Consider the following 17,732-nt stretch of genomic DNA (forward strand, 5'->3'; position numbering starts at 1 on the left):
TCTAATTTTTCTTCTTTTTTTTTGTTTTTTTTTTTGTTTGTTTGTTTGTTTCATTATTTTTATTTTCAACTATAGTAGTTGGCCTAATAATAGTAGGCCTAATAAAAGATACGACCTGTACCTTCAGTCCTTGTCCTGGAAATTTTCAGAGCTGCTTAAATGTAGCATAAACAGTCTCTTATTAATAATTTCTAAAATTATTCCTTGATTCTGCCAAAGGTTACTGAGAATTAGAATTGTTTCAAATTATCTCCATGATTGTGTCTCACCAAATTGTCTCACAGGGCCAGCCGCCCGGCTTTTAAAATACTGAAAAACTTAAGTTAGCTAAGTTCAATTTAAAGAAGACCTTTATGTCATAGTGATCACCAAAATGATAATTATTTTTCCATCTTAACCCTCACTTTGGCAGGTGATTCTTGCTACTGAGTTTGGTAAGTTATTTAAACATTGGCAGGTAGCTAATCAGTTCCCCAATTATAGTCCATGTAATTACCCTGACCCCACTTTTGTCTGTTATCTTGCCAGCAACACCTCTTGCCAGCAGTCCCTGTGGACTGGGTTCCCTGCAGAGCTAATTGCCTCTAAATTTGATGCTCCCATTACCTTGCCAACTTCACCTCTAGCCATAAATTGCTTTGTGACGGGCTTTGACAAGACAAAGTGTAAACTGTATTCTCAGCTCATGGATTACGTTGGAAACTAGTTACAGAAAGACCATTTGAAACTGCTTTGGAGTGAGAAGTTGAAAATACCCCATTCTTCTGCCCCATTGCATTACGTTCTTTAGCAGCCTTTGTCTCTCTTACAGTGAATCCTTAATGTTTCTATGCTGTGTGTTTTGAGTATGTGCTTGGCTTCTGGGAAGGCAGATGAGAAAGCTCACATTTCTGTAAAATGGGTGCCTGGTATAAGCCTGAAATGCCTTTTTTGTATGGTTAGTTTGACTTCTCACCAAATGGCCACTAGGTTTACGTCTTACCTGTATGTAGCACTTACAATTTCAAGTTCAAATTCTTCCCATTAGATTTGCACTACGAAGTAAAACCCACAGTCATTAACAATAAGACAACCTTAAAAATACGAGGTGAAAGAATGTACAAGTTAAAGCATCGTTCGAGGTATGTAGCTGTTTTCTGGGGTCAGAATAAACAAGCTGGAGTTAATAAGTATCTTACAAGTAGGGAGGTGCTACTCTGACACACCTTGTCTGTCTGTTGCTCTGTGACAGAAAGCAGATGTTTCCTAGGAATTTCTTTAATTACCTTGAATGTCTTTTCTAATTAAATAACTGAGTCAGTTTTGGTAAGCAGTCAGAAAGATAAATGTGAACTACTATGTTATCTAGGTGTTATATATAAAGTGGCTCATAAATACCAGTGAAAGCATAAACCCCTAAAATTACAGTAATGCTAATAATAGAATTAATGATTTTTGCATGATTTGCGTGATCTGTCCCCGGTAGAGAGGCTAAGAGGGCCATGAGATATATATGAATGCCAACATATAAATCTAACAGCAATCAAATATTCTGTGCATACTTGCTGTACCAGACTAATGTATTTTAAAACATGTTTAGCTATTTTTCTAATTATGCTTTCTTTCCAAACTGAGGTTCTGGTTTAGAAGGTCAAGGAACCTCTGTGTGTGTACACATACATATTGAAGAAAATGTGTCAGTATTTGATACCTGTCAGTGGTGTAGGTTTCATCAACGTGTCTTTGAAATACTGCCCTGTTGTTCTAAATTAATTGAATGTAAGAGGTTGACCTACACACGTTATCCTTCCTGGTTTCACATCTATGAAAAACTCTGTTCAACTGATGTAAACTGTTATAGTTTCTTTTCCCAAGTGTCAAATACTAAAATAATATACTGCCTGAATGTATAGCCTCCAAAATTTGAATATTTGATCACTTTTTTTTTGATGATGAATAAGTGAGGTGGTTGTTCGTTTTATAATTCAGTGATGGAGCTCAGAACCCTCTCCATATCTACTTCTTTCACTTACGTTGTGAAAGACAGAAAAAGTAAGCTTGAGGGCACTAATATAACACACTTCACTGTTTTGTGTAGTTTTGCTCCTACCAAATTTTACTGTGTGTAAAATTGTGTTGTTAGTAATGAAAAGGAATAGTGTTCGGAGAGACCTTGAACACAACATCCAATATCAATAGGTAATACTGTTAGATATGAAGTTGTTAAATAACTGGCTATATTCAGGTTATAATCCTTGAAATGCTCTAATGGTTATACATTCAGATTCTTTATTCTTCCTGTTTTGCTGCTTCAAATAATTTTGGAAATACTTCCAGTGAGGAATGAACTATCCAAGACTTTGATGATACTACCTGAAGCAGTTCACAGACATGATAGCATGGTGGCACTGTGAAACTCCCATGTTTTCCTCCTGAAATTTTACTGATGATCTATCACTGTCACTGTGATTTTTTTTTTTTTTTTCAGCATAGAATGTTGCCAGCTGATGTGAACAAATTTAGTTTCAAGGAGGGCTGGATTTGTTTCGAAAAATAGTTTGCGTTTTTTCCCATGCTGTTTTGCTCAGGCATATTGCAATCCATCTCTGACATGTTCATGGATATTCAGATCTGAGATGAGAACAGATCATCAAACATCCCTGAAGAGAATGCCAGTGTAGACTCATGCTAGATGCTCCATAGGATTAATGGGTGTTTGAGCACTTTTCTCTGCATCTTTGCATTTCTCTCCATTTAAAGCACAGTGTTTTCTTTGTGGTGTGTGCAGACACGTGTGTGCTATGGTTAACTACACTTCAGGAAATACAGAAGGTGGTCCACACACAAAATTCTGATGTGGATGTATCCATACCAACCTGGGAATGTTCTCTGTGTTAGCTTTTTTCCTACTTAAGAAAAAAAACATTCACAAAAATCCAATTTTTCCTTTGAGCTACACACATCTCAATTTTCCAGCTAAGGGCTACATTTTGAGGATAGGCCTATTCTGTCTCTCAAATCAAGTGTTAGATCTTCTGAAGCCAACTGACGTTGTGCCGGCACAACTTGTGGAAGCATTTGGCCGTTTATATTTCTTTCAAGAAGTTATCTGGGTTTTAGCAAATGCAATTTATGAGAAAACTGCTTGTACTCTTGAGCCCATTTCCTTCTCTCCTGTGTTAAACTCCTGAGAAGAAAATCATTTTGAAGCTCCCAATTCTGTGCAAGATGGTATCATTATACACTTGCATTGTTTTTAAAGAGTTGGTGTCTGTTCAGAACAATCCAAGTTTTTACCAACAGCAATTCAACTTTGTGATGCAAAAGCATTTGATTCATTCAAATGCATACATAGGTTTAAGTGCTGGACCTCTTGGTGCAGTTTATCACTTGATGTGTCTGGCAGCAGTCAGCAGTAGCCATAAATTGCATCAGGAGGCTGCTGGGCTGCATATGTGTAATAGAAGCTGGAGTTAAAATAAATATGTAAGATAGGCCACAGAAATGGATGTATTGCATGCAGCTGAAATATATTGGAGAACTGGAGCAGAAAGAATGATTGCCCAGCCCTGAGAAAAAAAAAAAACCATCTTCCTATCTTAGCTGTATATTCTCCTTCCTGCCTAAGTGACCGTTGGGCTTTCACTTGAAATTGGTTCTATATATACACCTAACTTGCTGTATACCTTTAAAAAAAAAATTATTCCAGTTTAAGCCTTCTCCTGCTTTCTTGGTAATGTATCTTTTTTAATTTATGTATATAATTATTGAAAGAATGTAATTTTATGTATGTATATAACTGTGTTTATGTATGTTTTATTATTACATGTGGTTCATCCATACCAGTACAATTAATGGATTCATATTGCACTGTGCATGTTCTATCTGAGCAATGGGTCCTCTAAACTCACTTTTTTTAGGTGAGGCTCTGACATTAAAATTAGGCTTCTAAGAAGCTATATTATAGTTTGAGTCTGAAATACTTCACAGTACAGATAGAGAACTCCATTAAGGAAAATATTTTCTGTTTAAATTTTTTGTTTGTTTTTATAATATTTTGGGGGGAGCAACAGCAGGGCCAATAGGTTAAAAAGAAGTAATTGCAGCAAAAGAGTGACTAAGAAGTACTAAGAAAATAATTTGACTTACCTGCCAGTGTAGCTGTGGAGTGCTTGTGTTTCTGGCCCTGGGCAAAAGAGAGAACTGCAGATCAATGAGTTAATTTATTTGATTTACATTCAAATCCTGAGTAAGCTGCTTGAGTGCATTATACTGTATGATAGTATCTATCTGAATGCCTTAACAGTACTATATGTCTCCTGTATACATCCATTAATACTTTTTGTGTTCACTGCTGGAAAATTCCCTCAACCCTTGGGGTTTGTTCCTCCTAGGAGAAAGTAGACTTATAAGTATATTTTCTTTTTTTTTTATTTTTAGTGTTTCAAAATGCCGTTTTAGAATGACAAAATGCTGTATCACTAAAACATCTTTATAATCCACAGCAAGGTGACCAAAATTGCAAAGATCACCTGCTGCTGTAGTAATAGGCTGCTGACTCTTAAAGATTTCTGAAAGCTGCTGCAGCTTGTGCCGTTCTGCAGCTAAGCGCGTTTTGAAATGGATGCGACAAATACTATATAGTTCCTTTTGGGATTCAGTGATTTCAGATAAGCTGGTCACTTGAGCGTAGTGCTGCTTGAACACATAAATGAGCCTGGTGTGTGCGTGCTGAAAATGGTGATGTTTGAATTAGAATAAAGCCATTGATTTTTCTGAAAAGTACTCTTTACTAAACTCGGTAGCATTTTCCTGCTTGGGACAGGAGAAAACTCTTGTTTTACCTTGGCCAGTTAAAATGTTTTCCTGTATCTGTAGGGTTTTTTAGCCCCTCTTTCACTCTGTGGAAACAGAGCAGGGAAGTGAGCGTTTTCAACAGAATGAGATGCAGAGATTAGAGGAGGGCATGCTGCCACATGGTGGCAGCAAAATCCTGCTCAGGACTAGGAGCTTTGGTAGCCCTTGAGCTTTTGGGACTGGCTTCTCTTCCCTCCCTCCACCTTTGCATAAAGAGAGCTAAAAGAGATGTTTTAAAAGACTCTGGAGATAATGGAACCATGGGTGCTGTTAATGCATTAATTCCAGTAAAGCCACATCTTAAAAAGCATCCTCTAGCTTATTATCTAGTACATGCTCTTCGGATCTGTTAGTACATTTATCTTACCTCTGAAATTAAATAGGCTTACAAGTTATCAATTTAGATGCTTGTTATCAAAATAAAAAAAATCTGAATACAGAGAAGTAAGGGTGTATGGAGTGATCCCGTTCTTAGCACACACCTAAGGAAGAAGATGTGCATAACTTCCTGCCTTCGTACTGCCTGCAACGCTGCTGGTTTTTCTGTCCATATGTAGTATCTGGCTTCATATCTTAGTAGATACTAGTGCTCATTTTGTAGTCCATTAAAATGTGAACAAGATTTAAGAGAGATTTCTTATTTAACTTGAGCTCCTCTCCAGAGTAACCACTAAGGAAAGTTAAAATATGCATTGTGAATTAAGTTTAAAACAGAATATAAATAATTTCCTACCAAAAAAGTGAAGATTGCCTCCTTTTCTTCACAGTTTTCCTGTGTTTGCTATGATTGGGTTTGTCGCATCATTATTCAGTCTTAATACTGCTCTGACTTTTGACTATTTCAGGTTTTTAATATACTTTAAGTTGCTTTTTATTTTTTTAAGTCTTGCTATTTAGTAGTACGATTTGGAACTGTACATCATCTGCTACTTCAAAAGGTGGTGTCCACAACTAGTGGATTTAATCTCAGTCCTGAATTGTGCGATACTGTGGTCGGATTAATGCTGGCAGCTTTGTAGTGGAGACCTGATGTGCAATGAGTAGAGACACAGCAAGAGGCCTATGTGATGACGTATAAAAGTGATCTGGGACGTGAAATGTCAGGGAGGCCATTTTAGGTGAGAAGGAGCAAAGCTGCAGGGGTGGTGGTGGGAAGACATCAGCAACAGCATTGAGTAATCGCGGCACCATCGGCAAACTATGGGCTGCTGTTGATCCACTAGTTTCAATGTCAGTTCAGACAGCTGTGTTCGTACTGCAAACTGACTTTTGAAAGGACACAAAAGTAAGGGCATTTGGAGTTCCTGCTATGTTGTTAGCACTACCTGGCTTTTGTACAACTGGATCACTGAAGTCTCAGTTCGGCGGTACTTTGAACACACCTCAGACCAAGAACTCAGAAGTCATTGCTCATTGGGTGTGCAGAAGGGGAGCTTCCCAGCTCTGAGCTTCACTGTGGATCTTCTTCAAATGTCATAACCATAGCTGCTTTGACTTAAGAGTGGTGTTTTAGTGAGTATTACAGATAGCTTTCAGCTATATTATTTTCGCTGTGGATATTTATGTTACAAACTGTTAAGGTTTGTAACGACCCAGGCAGCTGCCTGCAGGAGTCTGGTAGGGTCTTTTTGCTTTTAGGCACATGAGGACTGAGAGGAAGGTGCTTTGTTAGTGTGTCTGTTGTGATCTTGGTTACAAGGTTCCCTGTTCTTTCCTCCATATGCGTGTGAAAATGAAACTTATCCACGCCCTGCAAAACGACTTTAACTGGGAATTCTTAGTAATTGTGTGGCATGCCTGTATAATGAGCTTACCTTGAGAGGTGCTCGGACTCAAGGCTGGCTAACTGTTAACAAAGGGGATGACTTCAGCTAGGTTGTATTTGAATGACTTGCGCCAAATTGTCAGTGGTACAAGGCAACTGTTGCAGAATAATCAAAGAAGGAGAAGGAAGATTTTTCCAGTACTGTGTGGTTATACTAAAACCTTTTTTAGTGTTGTATGATTACTCAGTTGGCATATGTTTATTCAGTGTTCTTACAAAACTGAATTATGAGCCAGGAGAAAATTTCTGACTTTATAACCAGCTATCGGTAGAGGGTGCTATGTATCTTCTGCATTTGAACTGCGTGGGTTGTATGTTTACCAAAGATATTTTTAGTTAATATTTTATTATTCAAAATTTAGTTCAATTATACCTTTGCTTACATTAGCGGTGCAGTTTACTGTGGTAGATCTTGATAACATTAATTTGATTCTGCAAATGAACAGATTTTCTATTTAGCAAGATTCCATGTTATACTGTGATCAGCTCTGTTATAATGATTTTATGATTAGAGAGTGTTTGCTCCTATTTATATATGGTAATAAACTTATGGAATCTAGTTTATAGGCTTACAAAAACACAAACACCACCGTTGCATTTCTTACTGGTATTTGCTGTCAGTGTGATAACGATGTCATCAGACAAGATATACAGCTTCTAAGTAGCTGTGCAAGCAATTCAGCATCATGGGGATTGCAAGTGAATGTCAGAAGGAGGTTGTGTGGAAAATAGGGATAAGGAGAAAAAAACAGCAAATACGAGCTGGGGGGATCAGAAGATGAGGACAGAGTAAGAAGTGATACAGGGAGACAAGGCTGATGAATAAAAGGCATAGGAGGCAGATGAAGGCCAGATGACAGCTTCTGATTTTGGAATTATTGCTTTGCTAGCTCTGTCTTCCTGATTTCTCAGCCCTAATTGCCTTTTCAGGCCTATGAAGTTTTCGACTTTTTCCCACAGTCAGTGTCCCAGCTGCTTGTGGACTCTTCTGCCAGTTGCTGATAGGTGGAGCTGTGAATTTTTTTCTGTGAACAGAAAACAGACAGTGGGCTCTCTTGGCTTTTCAGTTATCTTCAAGTCTGGTGGGAGATTATTTGATCTCTTAAGTTTATTCTTGGAATAAGTCTTAGGAGTAAAAGAATTTGGATTTCTGAGAACTGATAGAGCAGAGTACCAAGGGAATATTTTGGCCTTTCAATCTGTCCTTCTGCCATTTCCATTCTTGGTAAACGTGGGATAAAAGACACGATCCAATCTAGATATACTCTTGAGTCCAGTTGGCTTTTGTGGAAAGACAGCTAAAGATGCAGAAAGTTATTGAAGATAAACTCTTCATTTAGGAAGGCATGAGCAGTCACTGTTCTATACCTCTGCTGTTTTGTTGGGTCACCTTCTGGGCAGGAATTCCCACAATAGTGTTCCTGCATACCCTGGGCTGCAACTGCCTTTTTCCTGCTATGAACAAGGAGTCCCAGAGTTGCACTTACAATGGCAAGGAACAGGGCAGCTCATCCTGAGGAAACAAACAAACAAATGAAAATCCATTGCCTTCCTTCAAGCTGGACAAGATTGCCCTTGAGTCGGGCACTTCAGAATAAGCAAAAGGCATGGCTTTCCTCTGTAGTCTTTATCTGTGGGAATCTTTCTCCTGGGAGGCGTGCCTCTAGCCTTCCTCTCCTTTTTGCCTGCTTAAATCTGTTGATTGAGATCCAGGATCTTGGATCTGTTCCCATCCGTTCTATACTCTTTTCTTTTGACTGCTGACAAGGTGCTAAACAAGACCCACAAAGGAGTTATGTTCTACAGAGGGCTGCCTGGTGGGTAGGACAAGTGCGTTGCATTGGATCAAGTCCTTATGTCCTAATACTATCCAAAGGGAACATGACAGCTGTCCTATCTCTGTGGAGCAGACCATGCTTCTGCCTGTAGCAGGAGTGGGGAGTACAGGGGAAGCCATTAGGGTCAGGAACATGAGGCACTCTCATTTCTACTCAGCTGATAACTCTGCTGGAGTGGCAGATGGTGAATATCAGATCTGGGATCCAAGCCTGATAGCAATCGAGGCCTTGAAAAAACTGAACTACCTGGCTCAGAGACCAGAGGCTGGATGGCTCCTCTGGTGACATCTCGGGGCTGCTGGTGCTCCTTTTGGTCCAGGCACAGCCAGCGAGTCCTGGAGGGGAGAAGAAGAAACAATGTGTGTGTTTCAAGCTGTTGGTGCGGCTCTTCAGCCCCGCCTCTAAGTAATCCAGACATTGAACCTGATGCCAGCACAGCACTAGACACTGCAGCTCAGTTAAGGGCCAGTTTTGTGCAAGACAGCCACAAGGCTGTAACGAGGGCTACGTGACAGGCTTTTGGAATTGGTGCCCGAAGGCAAGGAAGGTTGAATTCACCAAAATTAATAAGGTGGCTTGGGGGCAAGCGTAGGGTGTGCAAGATGAGAGCTTTGTGCTCTTCTCTGCCGCAGATTCCCTGGCTGACTCTAATTTCCTCCTGCTTGTCTTTCCTTTATGGAAAATAGGAACAATAGGTATTGACTACCTTATGTGAGCACCGAGGTACTTCTGCCTCATGCAGATATGAAAGTAGTAAGAGCTCAAGGCAGGCATCCAGAGGCAGGGGAGTAATGAGCTCAGGGCAGGGCGCCTGATGTACAAACCCCATTTAGAAGCAAATAAGCAAGAAATATTCAAAATAGATCTTTTCCTCAGGTAACAATTATTTAATTTCAATATAGTTCTTGCTGAGACTCAGTCATGTAATGGTAGCACACCAACAGGTATCTCTGGTCTAAGTGCAGAAGATTTCCTCAAGTAAACTGTTTAAGTGTTGTATCTACATTGTAAAGCAGTAAACACAGAAGGAAAAAATAGCATCTTGCTCAGGGCCCTCCCAGTGTGGAGGATATCTGAGCTAGCCTGATGTGAATTAGCTCATGCATTGTTGTTATCTTGCTAGAGCACAAGGAATTTCTTGTAGCCTGAACTCTCAGTAGGGTAAATTAGTACTCAGCGAATTCAGTGCAGGTGACACCAGACTAGCTTGGTACCTAAGTGAGCTTGTTTGAAAGTTGATCCAGAGTCTCTGCGGTAGCTACCCTGCGGTTTTGCTCTGTAGATACACAGCTCTTGACCTGAATTATTGTCAGTGGACAGAAAAAGGCACTTCTGAAGTGTGATTCATTGCAAGTGTTCATCTGATACAGAAGTATCTGTTTATCTGCGGTGGATGTAGTAGACCATGTGTACCTAAATGTGGGTGTTAACTGTTTTGTGGGCCTGGGCTAGATTTCAGGTATGGAGGTGGAAGGCTCCATGTCCTGTGAGCCAACCAGTAGTGTAATGACAGGCTTCTTCCTGTAATGTTTCAGAAATAATAGGAAAATACTGCTTCTTAAAACAGTTTCTTTCCTTTCTTCCCTCTGTGCACAGTGAAATACAGTTCAGCTCCTCTAGTACTACTACTTCAGAGAGCCAAGAACCGTCGTCGGGGGATCAAGCAGCAAGCGCTCTTCAGCAGCAGCTTCTACTGATGGTGGCACGAAGGACCCTTTCAGAAAGCCCACGGGTACATTGTAATATCTTAGTTTCTAGCATTTTGATAAACTGCTTTATAAACAAATGTTGCATACTTGTTCATGAGACAGTTTTGTTGATTTTCTATGCTACTTTGCCTGGTATTGCTCATGTGGGAGAAAGTGTATTTTATCTTGATGCATGTAATTCAGCTTGCTTTTTACTGTCACTGAGTAGTATCCTAGGGGAGTACTTAAGGACTCCATTGCCTAAAAAGTTGATCTTCTATCTTAGATCTTATTTGATTTGAAAGAAAGAGGACACAGCTGTTAGGATTTTAGACACATCACCAGATTTTAATAGTATGAAGTGTTTACTCCAGATTCATTAGTATCCTAAAACCTCATGTCTGGTTTCACTTTCCTGAATCCAGCAACCAGATTTCTGGATGTCTGTTGTGGAATGTCAGAGCTATCTCTTCAATGCAGATGGTAAAAGAAAAAGGCCTACAGAGTTCAGTTTCTATGGTAATATGTGGACATACTTGAACTTTACAGTGTTTAGGGTCTGTGACCAATGGCTTAAGGCTGTAATCAGTTTTTACTGTTCCTTTTATAATAACTTTAACCTTCTCTTTTCTTCCATGGCAAATTCCAGTTTGATATTTATGAATAACTTTAAAATGCCAGTTAATTATCTTTCATCTTAGATTTTGCACAGGAACTTCAAGCTAGAAGCAACTTGTATGGAAGAACTATTTTTAAATTAAAAATCAGGAAGTTGTCCTGAATTGTGTATGTCAGATTTGGACAGAGAATTCCGTCTCATGACTCAGATGTTTTCCATTTATAATCTTGTAAACTGCCTGTAAATTAGAGAACAATTATGATGCCTTTTTTTTTTTACCCCCTCCTTATTTCAGGAAAACTGCGCCATTAGTAAGTAAGGCATATTGGTCAAGATCACACAGCAAATTTGTAACAAGACCAGGCAGTAATTTCAGAACTCCCTGGTTTCTGAATTTTTTGTATTAAACATGAAATTCTGAGCCTATGTAAGTCAGGAAAAGTTTTGTCATTGATTTCATTGAAGCTAGGGTTTCAGGCTGTCTCTGACACTATATAAATTTATGAAGTGAATTCTTAGAAGCCCTTTTTTTGATCGGAAGCACAATTAGACTTAGTGACTTGCTCGGGGCTGGTCAGAGAGTTTCCTAAACACAGTTCAAAAACCTGACTCCAGCCCAAGTATTGCAGGCCTCATGTAATGGGCTTCATCCAAATGTTACAGTTCCTCAGGAGCCAAAATGTTCGCTTACACACTCAGTTAAATACGTGTTAAGCTGTTCTGAGGACCAAACAATCAGATCCTGAGGTGTTTTTAATGGACTCTTTGCCACCATTTTGATTTTTTTTTTATTTAGTTACAGTGAGCAGTCTAGATTAGCTGAGTGAAGTTAATGATTGCAGTTGATTGAGTTTCACATTACTTTCTGTTGGAGAATAGGACCCAGGAGAAACAAAACTGTGCCAATATTAGCAGCTCTAATATTTTTAAATATTTTTTTTTCTTTAAAAGTGCGCCAGCTCCATAATGGAGTGATTTTTTAAAGTGGTGATAAAAATATTAAAATTTGGAGTACCTAAAGTACTTCTAGATTTTAAAATCAGTGTGGTGAAAGGATTGCCAGTCAGTCTCACAGTTTTTAAATTATCTGCAATTGTTGATACATGAAAGAATGCCGAACACCGAACAGCCCGGCACCCCCTTGCGTGTTTGAATGCTCAGAAACACGAGTGAGTTACTGTGCTGTGGTGATAGTGGCTGAGCTACCCAGCACTGCGTGGCTGTGTGCTTTTAGTCAATTGGAGGCATGAGATAAAATGCTTAAACTTGAATTTCTTTCTCTGAAGCTTAAGCTAGCCTGTTTTACCTCACGTTTGCCAGCAGGCTAAGGATATCAGTGAGTTGTTTGCCAGCTGACGCACAGCAATACATAAAGTCACATGTGAATTATGTGTAAAATGCCTTTTCCTGGAAAGTGAAGATTAGAAATTATTTCAATAATCTGAGAGAAGATTTAACAATTCCTTTGTGCAAGTGTATAGGCTATTTAAAAAGCAGTGTTTTCCTAACATTTAAGATTCAAGAAGGTGATCAATTACTTCACATAGAAATCACCTTCTCTGACTAGGAAAGTTAATCTAACACAAATAATTCTAATGTTAATGTCGCCTAGAGTTCCATAATAGATATATTTATCATCTATTGTTGATTAACTATCTTTAACGATTGAGGGGGCTAGAAGGAGGTTGAAAACCACTGGATTTCACAGTCGTTAGAAATCTCAAATTCTTCTTGAAAGAAAAAGAAGTGATCTGTGCCCTCCCCACCCAAAATCAATTATTGGTGTACCTTGGAAAGAAATCATTACTTTGCAGAGTTTTTTTTTGTTCTGTTGTCTAGCTTTGCAGGCTTGGCTGATGGTCTGTAGATAAGCCTCCATCCCACAAGTGTTGGTGAAGGAGTGCAGGTGTAGAGTTGGAGATATGAAATGCTGTAGTTCAAACAGACAAGAAGAAAAGGCCTTAGAGGCCTTAGAGCAACATTCAAAAGGATGGATTTATAATTGTGATGGTAAGATTAGAGACTCTTAAACTAGTGATGGTTATGCTATTTCTGCTTGTTTGGATTTTTTTTTTTCCTCCTCTTGCTGTTCCTGAGGATGCACACCTCATGTGGCATTAGAAGCATCTCAGGAAAGATAAACAAAGGTGTGTTCTGGAAGAAGAGTTGATAAGTCATGCCTCTAGGCCTTAAAGCCTACTTGATTTTTTGGTTAAAAACAAGAGTTTGTCCTATCATGTGTGATTTTTTGTTGTGCTGAAATTAGCCTAACGCATGGAAAAAGTCTTCGAAAAGAAACTTTAGACAAGCAGTGGATCAGGACTAAAAAATAATTATTTTAAATGAATATTTACTATTTCTGTTTAAAAAACTGTTGAGCTCCGCAATTGATATAGCTTCTGTCCATCTGCAATAACTAAGTTGGTGTGATATTTTTGTTGCTAATTTAAAATGAAGAAAATAAATATGCTCCCACAGTTTCTTTTAGAAAAAAAAAAAAGAAACTTCATTTAAATTTGGCCTTTTAAACACCTGCTTTGCTGGCAGCCATATGTCAATGTGAAAGAGTGTTTTTTGTATTTCTGGTTTGTTTGTTTTTAAAGCAACCCAGCCAGGATCCTGAGGATTCTTCATGTTCTTCTGCACAGCGGAAACTGAACAGACAGTTTTACAGATTTATTATATTCCCCGGCAAATGGATTAAAGTCTGGTATGATCGTCTTACCTTGTTGGCATTGTTGGACAGGTAAGCTTTTTTTTTTTAAATGCAGCTTTATGTAGTGTTAACAGTGAGGGGTTCCACATCTACACAGAGCAATGCAGACCACTAAAGAAGGAAAAAGTGAGCATTATATTAGTGTCCTATATTCAGGTTGAGTAGATAGATGCTTTTGCTTTTGTTTGCTTTAAGTTGAAAAAAATTATTTTCTTCAGAGTTGATTTTGGTGGTTCTTGCTTTGTTTTCAAGCAGAGACTTTGATTCTTGTGAGTACCAGACCTGTAGAATAGTCTTAAGTTGACTCTCAACTGTTGGATCCAATGATTCTGAGCTTTCTGATGAGAAAATATTTATTTTTTGTGCAAAAATACAGAAGTGGAAGGGTCCCAGGATATTGTAAACTAGGTCGTCCAATCCTAAAAAGGAAATTTAGAGTGGTATTTGGGAGAAGATTTTTCAGCTACTCTCTCAGTTCCAGTTCAGGTTTATTTGTTTAGAGAAAACTTCTTGTCTTGGCATCTCTCATTTCTCTAATCCCTCAGTTTCATTTGGCATCAACTCTTTAGGCACTGCCCTTTGCTGTTCGACCTCATGTGGTAATCTGCCAGACTACTGGAAGCTTCAGACATGCTAGCCTATACACCCAACAGCTGCTTGCTCTCCTGTATCTGCTTTTGGGTGGATGCTATGCCATACATGTTAATATGAGCTCCACAGCAGAAATTTCAGATGACAGTTTTACATGCTGCAGAAATCAGGCTATATAGTCATAGAGCTTATGCCCAGAGCAGTTACTTCTCTCTGATATCTTATCTCTGTGTTTCAATTGCATGGAAAGCACCTACTGATAAACTCTTGTTAAAGCCTGAATATTAACATTGTTTTTTGTCTCAGCATCCATGTTCTAATAGAACAGATAAAACAAATAAAACAGTAGATGACAAATTTTGTCTTTCATCTAATCCTTTGTTGTCAGACGTATATTTTTGATTAAATGAATGTCTTATTTCCTCAGTTAAAAGTGTTTAGGTTTTGTTTTGTTCTTTTTTGTTTGTTTAATAAACGTACACTTGCCTACATTCAAATCAACTCCACTGTGGAATTCTATTTGGGAAGTGAAATTGGAAAGTACTGGACTTCTATGCATATGGCTTTTTTTTTCTATACATTTTACTGTCACAGTGGATAAGGTCTTTGGCATGGGGGTGAAGTACCATTAAGCACAAAAATGTAGTTTGCGGAGCAAAACCTCAGATTCTGTAAATTCTTACAGCACCGGCACTGATGGTTCAAACCAGCTGCAAATTGACCTGCCTTGCTCTAAGGAATATATAAATATTTGTACTTCTCTTAACACTTTTATTCACATAGGACAGAAGATATAAAGGAGAATGTATTTGCTGTCCTTCTAGTAGTTCTTGTTTCACTTCTTGGATTCCTGACTCTGAATCAAGGCTTCTGTAAAGACATTTGGGTTCTGTTGTTCTGTCTCGTGATGGCCAGCTGCCAGTATTCTCTCCTAAAGGTAGGACACAAGTTCATATCCAATTGCTGAATTTTTTTCTAACTTCTACCAAGACAAAATCCTGTAAGAAAACTTTTTTTTTTCTCCTTTACTTTTAGAGCGTTCAGCCTGATCCTGCTTCACCAATACATGTAAGTCTCGTCCAGTAGAACAAGTCTTTCTCCTTTATTATCACTTGTGTAATGTGAAACAGTTGGCTGTTCAGTGAAACACGGGTATAAGTAGTTTGCTATTCTGGCTGATTTATGAAAATGAACAAGATGTCTGTGATTTTGAGACTTTGTACTATGTTTTATTAATTTTAAGCTATTCGAATTTATCACTGCTAGTAGAAAAGTACTTGTTCTTGAAACTAAAATATGCAGTAAAAACAAATGCATCTCAACTAGTTTGCTGAAATTCAATCCTCAGGCATCAGACAAGCTTTTTCTTTGCTTTCCTTTAGAAACAGTGACTGAAAACAGCAGAAGTTCCAGATTAGCACCTCAGTCATTGATTGATCAGTTGGTGCTTTTTCTTTTTCTTGATATGGGGATTTTTTTTTTTTTTTAAATCTGGTATTCCAGATGCCTTTCTCAATAGTATTATTAGCTCATCAAATGGCACAGATATTTTTCCTCGGTTACAATATGGTCACAGTTTCTATGCTTGTGTCCTGAAGAAATGGCCAAATCTGTGGGTGAATGCAGGCTGTAAGAATATTTGCTCATTGCTGTTTCTATGTAGAGTATATCTGAGAAATTGAACTCTTGATGCTGACAACCACCTTGCAAGGAACCAATTCCTTACTCATATCAGTCCTCATTATAGGATGGGTTTAGGAGCATTGTCCTACAACTGCAGCCTGACCCCTCCACCTGTCACACTGTCTCAGTGTTTTTTCATTTGTGGATCTTGGAAGACATTTCAGTTGTCACGAGGACCTTTGCTTGCTTTTACACCGGCTGCTTAGTTGCTCACATTTCTTATTTAGCTCCTTGAATGTTTTTGAGGACCCCTCTCTCTTCCCTCAGAGTTCAAAACCAGCATGTTGAACACTGCAGGTCTGCTAGATTATTTCCCTTCGGCAGGGAGCAATTATTTTTGTCAATTTAGAGGCTAGAAATACCAGCTGAACTTGAAATGGAGGTTATTTACAAGTGCATGCTACATATTTCACTGAGGTGGATTTCAGATGATTCTTAGTTTCTTTTCCATGCCGGTTATTATGGGATGTATTTATGGTATTGTAGGTTATAATGCATTCACAGGAAATACTTGTCTGCATAAAAAGTAGGTAAGGCTAATAAACAGCAGCTTACACATTGTAGGGTAATGTTTCCAATACATTAAAGAAATATTCCTACCTCAGTAAAAAAGTTGAGGTTTTTTGTGACTAAAATAATATTATTTGACAGCTCAACTAACACGTGTCTAGACATCATAATGTGAACTTTAATCAGAGTTTGCACTTATTCATACATTAGTAATGTGTACATTTGTTTCAAGTGGGTGCCAGACATCTTAGTCAAAATTTCATCATAAACCTATCTAGCCCATATTTTTTTACAGTATTAAAGAGAAAGTAGCTAATGAAGTTTAAACAAAATTTTCTCTGCAGTATCCATGTTTGCGTTTCAGACTCCCACAATACTGTTAAAAGTATTATTCACCATACCCATCTTCTGTATGCTTTCCTAGAACTTTGCTTATCAAGAACATTTTCTTGCAAACTCTTTAGAGCACCATACGGGTTCCAATGGAAATAAAATTTGGAGAGTTTTTCCACAGAAGGTTTTTAATGGTGGGAGGCATTATAGATCAAATTAAAATAGAACATTAGCTGTTTCTACATTGTATCTTTTTAACATAGTAGGTATTTGTGAAGACTTGCTTGAGCTAGTAAGCACCATGAAAAATAAGACAACAAGAAGGCGAGAAAAGATACTCCATGTACTGTTTCATAATTCATGTGACTACATTAAAATTAAAGAGAAAAACGCCTCTTGATGTTAATGTAAGGATGCAGAACAGCAGAGGGATCAAAGAATGATCAGTACCATGCCCATGAATGAAAATGCAGATGAGATTTTTCAGTGTGAAACAAACCATTGCTAGACACAGATTTGCACACTGAATTAATTTCTATTCTTGGCTCCATAAGTAGCCGCTAATGCCTATGTTATCCCTGCCTGCCAGGGAGCTTGCAAACTTCTTCCCTATCTCTCACATGCAGACTTTGCTACTGTTTGATGTGACTTTGTCATCTCTAGCCTATACCATTTTGAAAGAGACCATTCACTGAATTCAGAAAGCACAGTGCCTGGGGATGTGTAAAGCTTTTGTTCAGAACTCCCTCCGAATGCCAATGTATTCACTTTCTGGCGTTGTGGAAGAGCTTGCTGACTAGACCCTATGACGTCTGGTAGTCTGGTACAATTTTCTTGGAGATAAGATTCTTTCTTGCCCCATACCATGCTGTGACAGCTGGGATCCCTGAGATGAACACCGTGTGTCATCTGTATAATGTCCTTGTGGTAAGGGATGGATTTCAGTATGTAGAGAATAACCTGCCTAACTCGGCTAATGTTTTGAATTTTGTATTCATTTATACTTGTTTTCTTGAGTTGTGATAATAGTTCTGTTTTGATCAGCTTTAGTGTTTAAGTGGGAAGTTAAACTCCCAGGTTCTACAGCTAATGC

At 38.4% G+C, this 17,732-nt stretch overlaps 1 protein-coding gene across 1 annotated transcript in view; it reads left to right on the forward strand.

Annotated features, from left to right (window-relative positions):
• The window catches only part of PCNX2 (pecanex 2), a 160,949-nt gene that overhangs the window by 29,397 nt on the left and 113,820 nt on the right, over positions 1–17,732 (forward strand). The window contains exons 9-12 of the mRNA XM_086743929.1: positions 10,096–10,231; positions 13,410–13,552; positions 14,897–15,050; positions 15,149–15,181. Coding sequence (XP_086600055.1) covers positions 10,096–10,231; positions 13,410–13,552; positions 14,897–15,050; positions 15,149–15,181 — 466 coding nt within the window. The remainder of the gene's footprint in view (positions 1–10,095; positions 10,232–13,409; positions 13,553–14,896; positions 15,051–15,148; positions 15,182–17,732) is intronic.

Source organism: Chlamydotis macqueenii, chromosome 3, assembly GCF_036417535.1.
Source record: "Chlamydotis macqueenii isolate bChlMac1 chromosome 3, bChlMac1.mat, whole genome shotgun sequence".
Classification (NCBI taxonomy): domain Eukaryota; kingdom Metazoa; phylum Chordata; class Aves; order Otidiformes; family Otididae; genus Chlamydotis; species Chlamydotis macqueenii.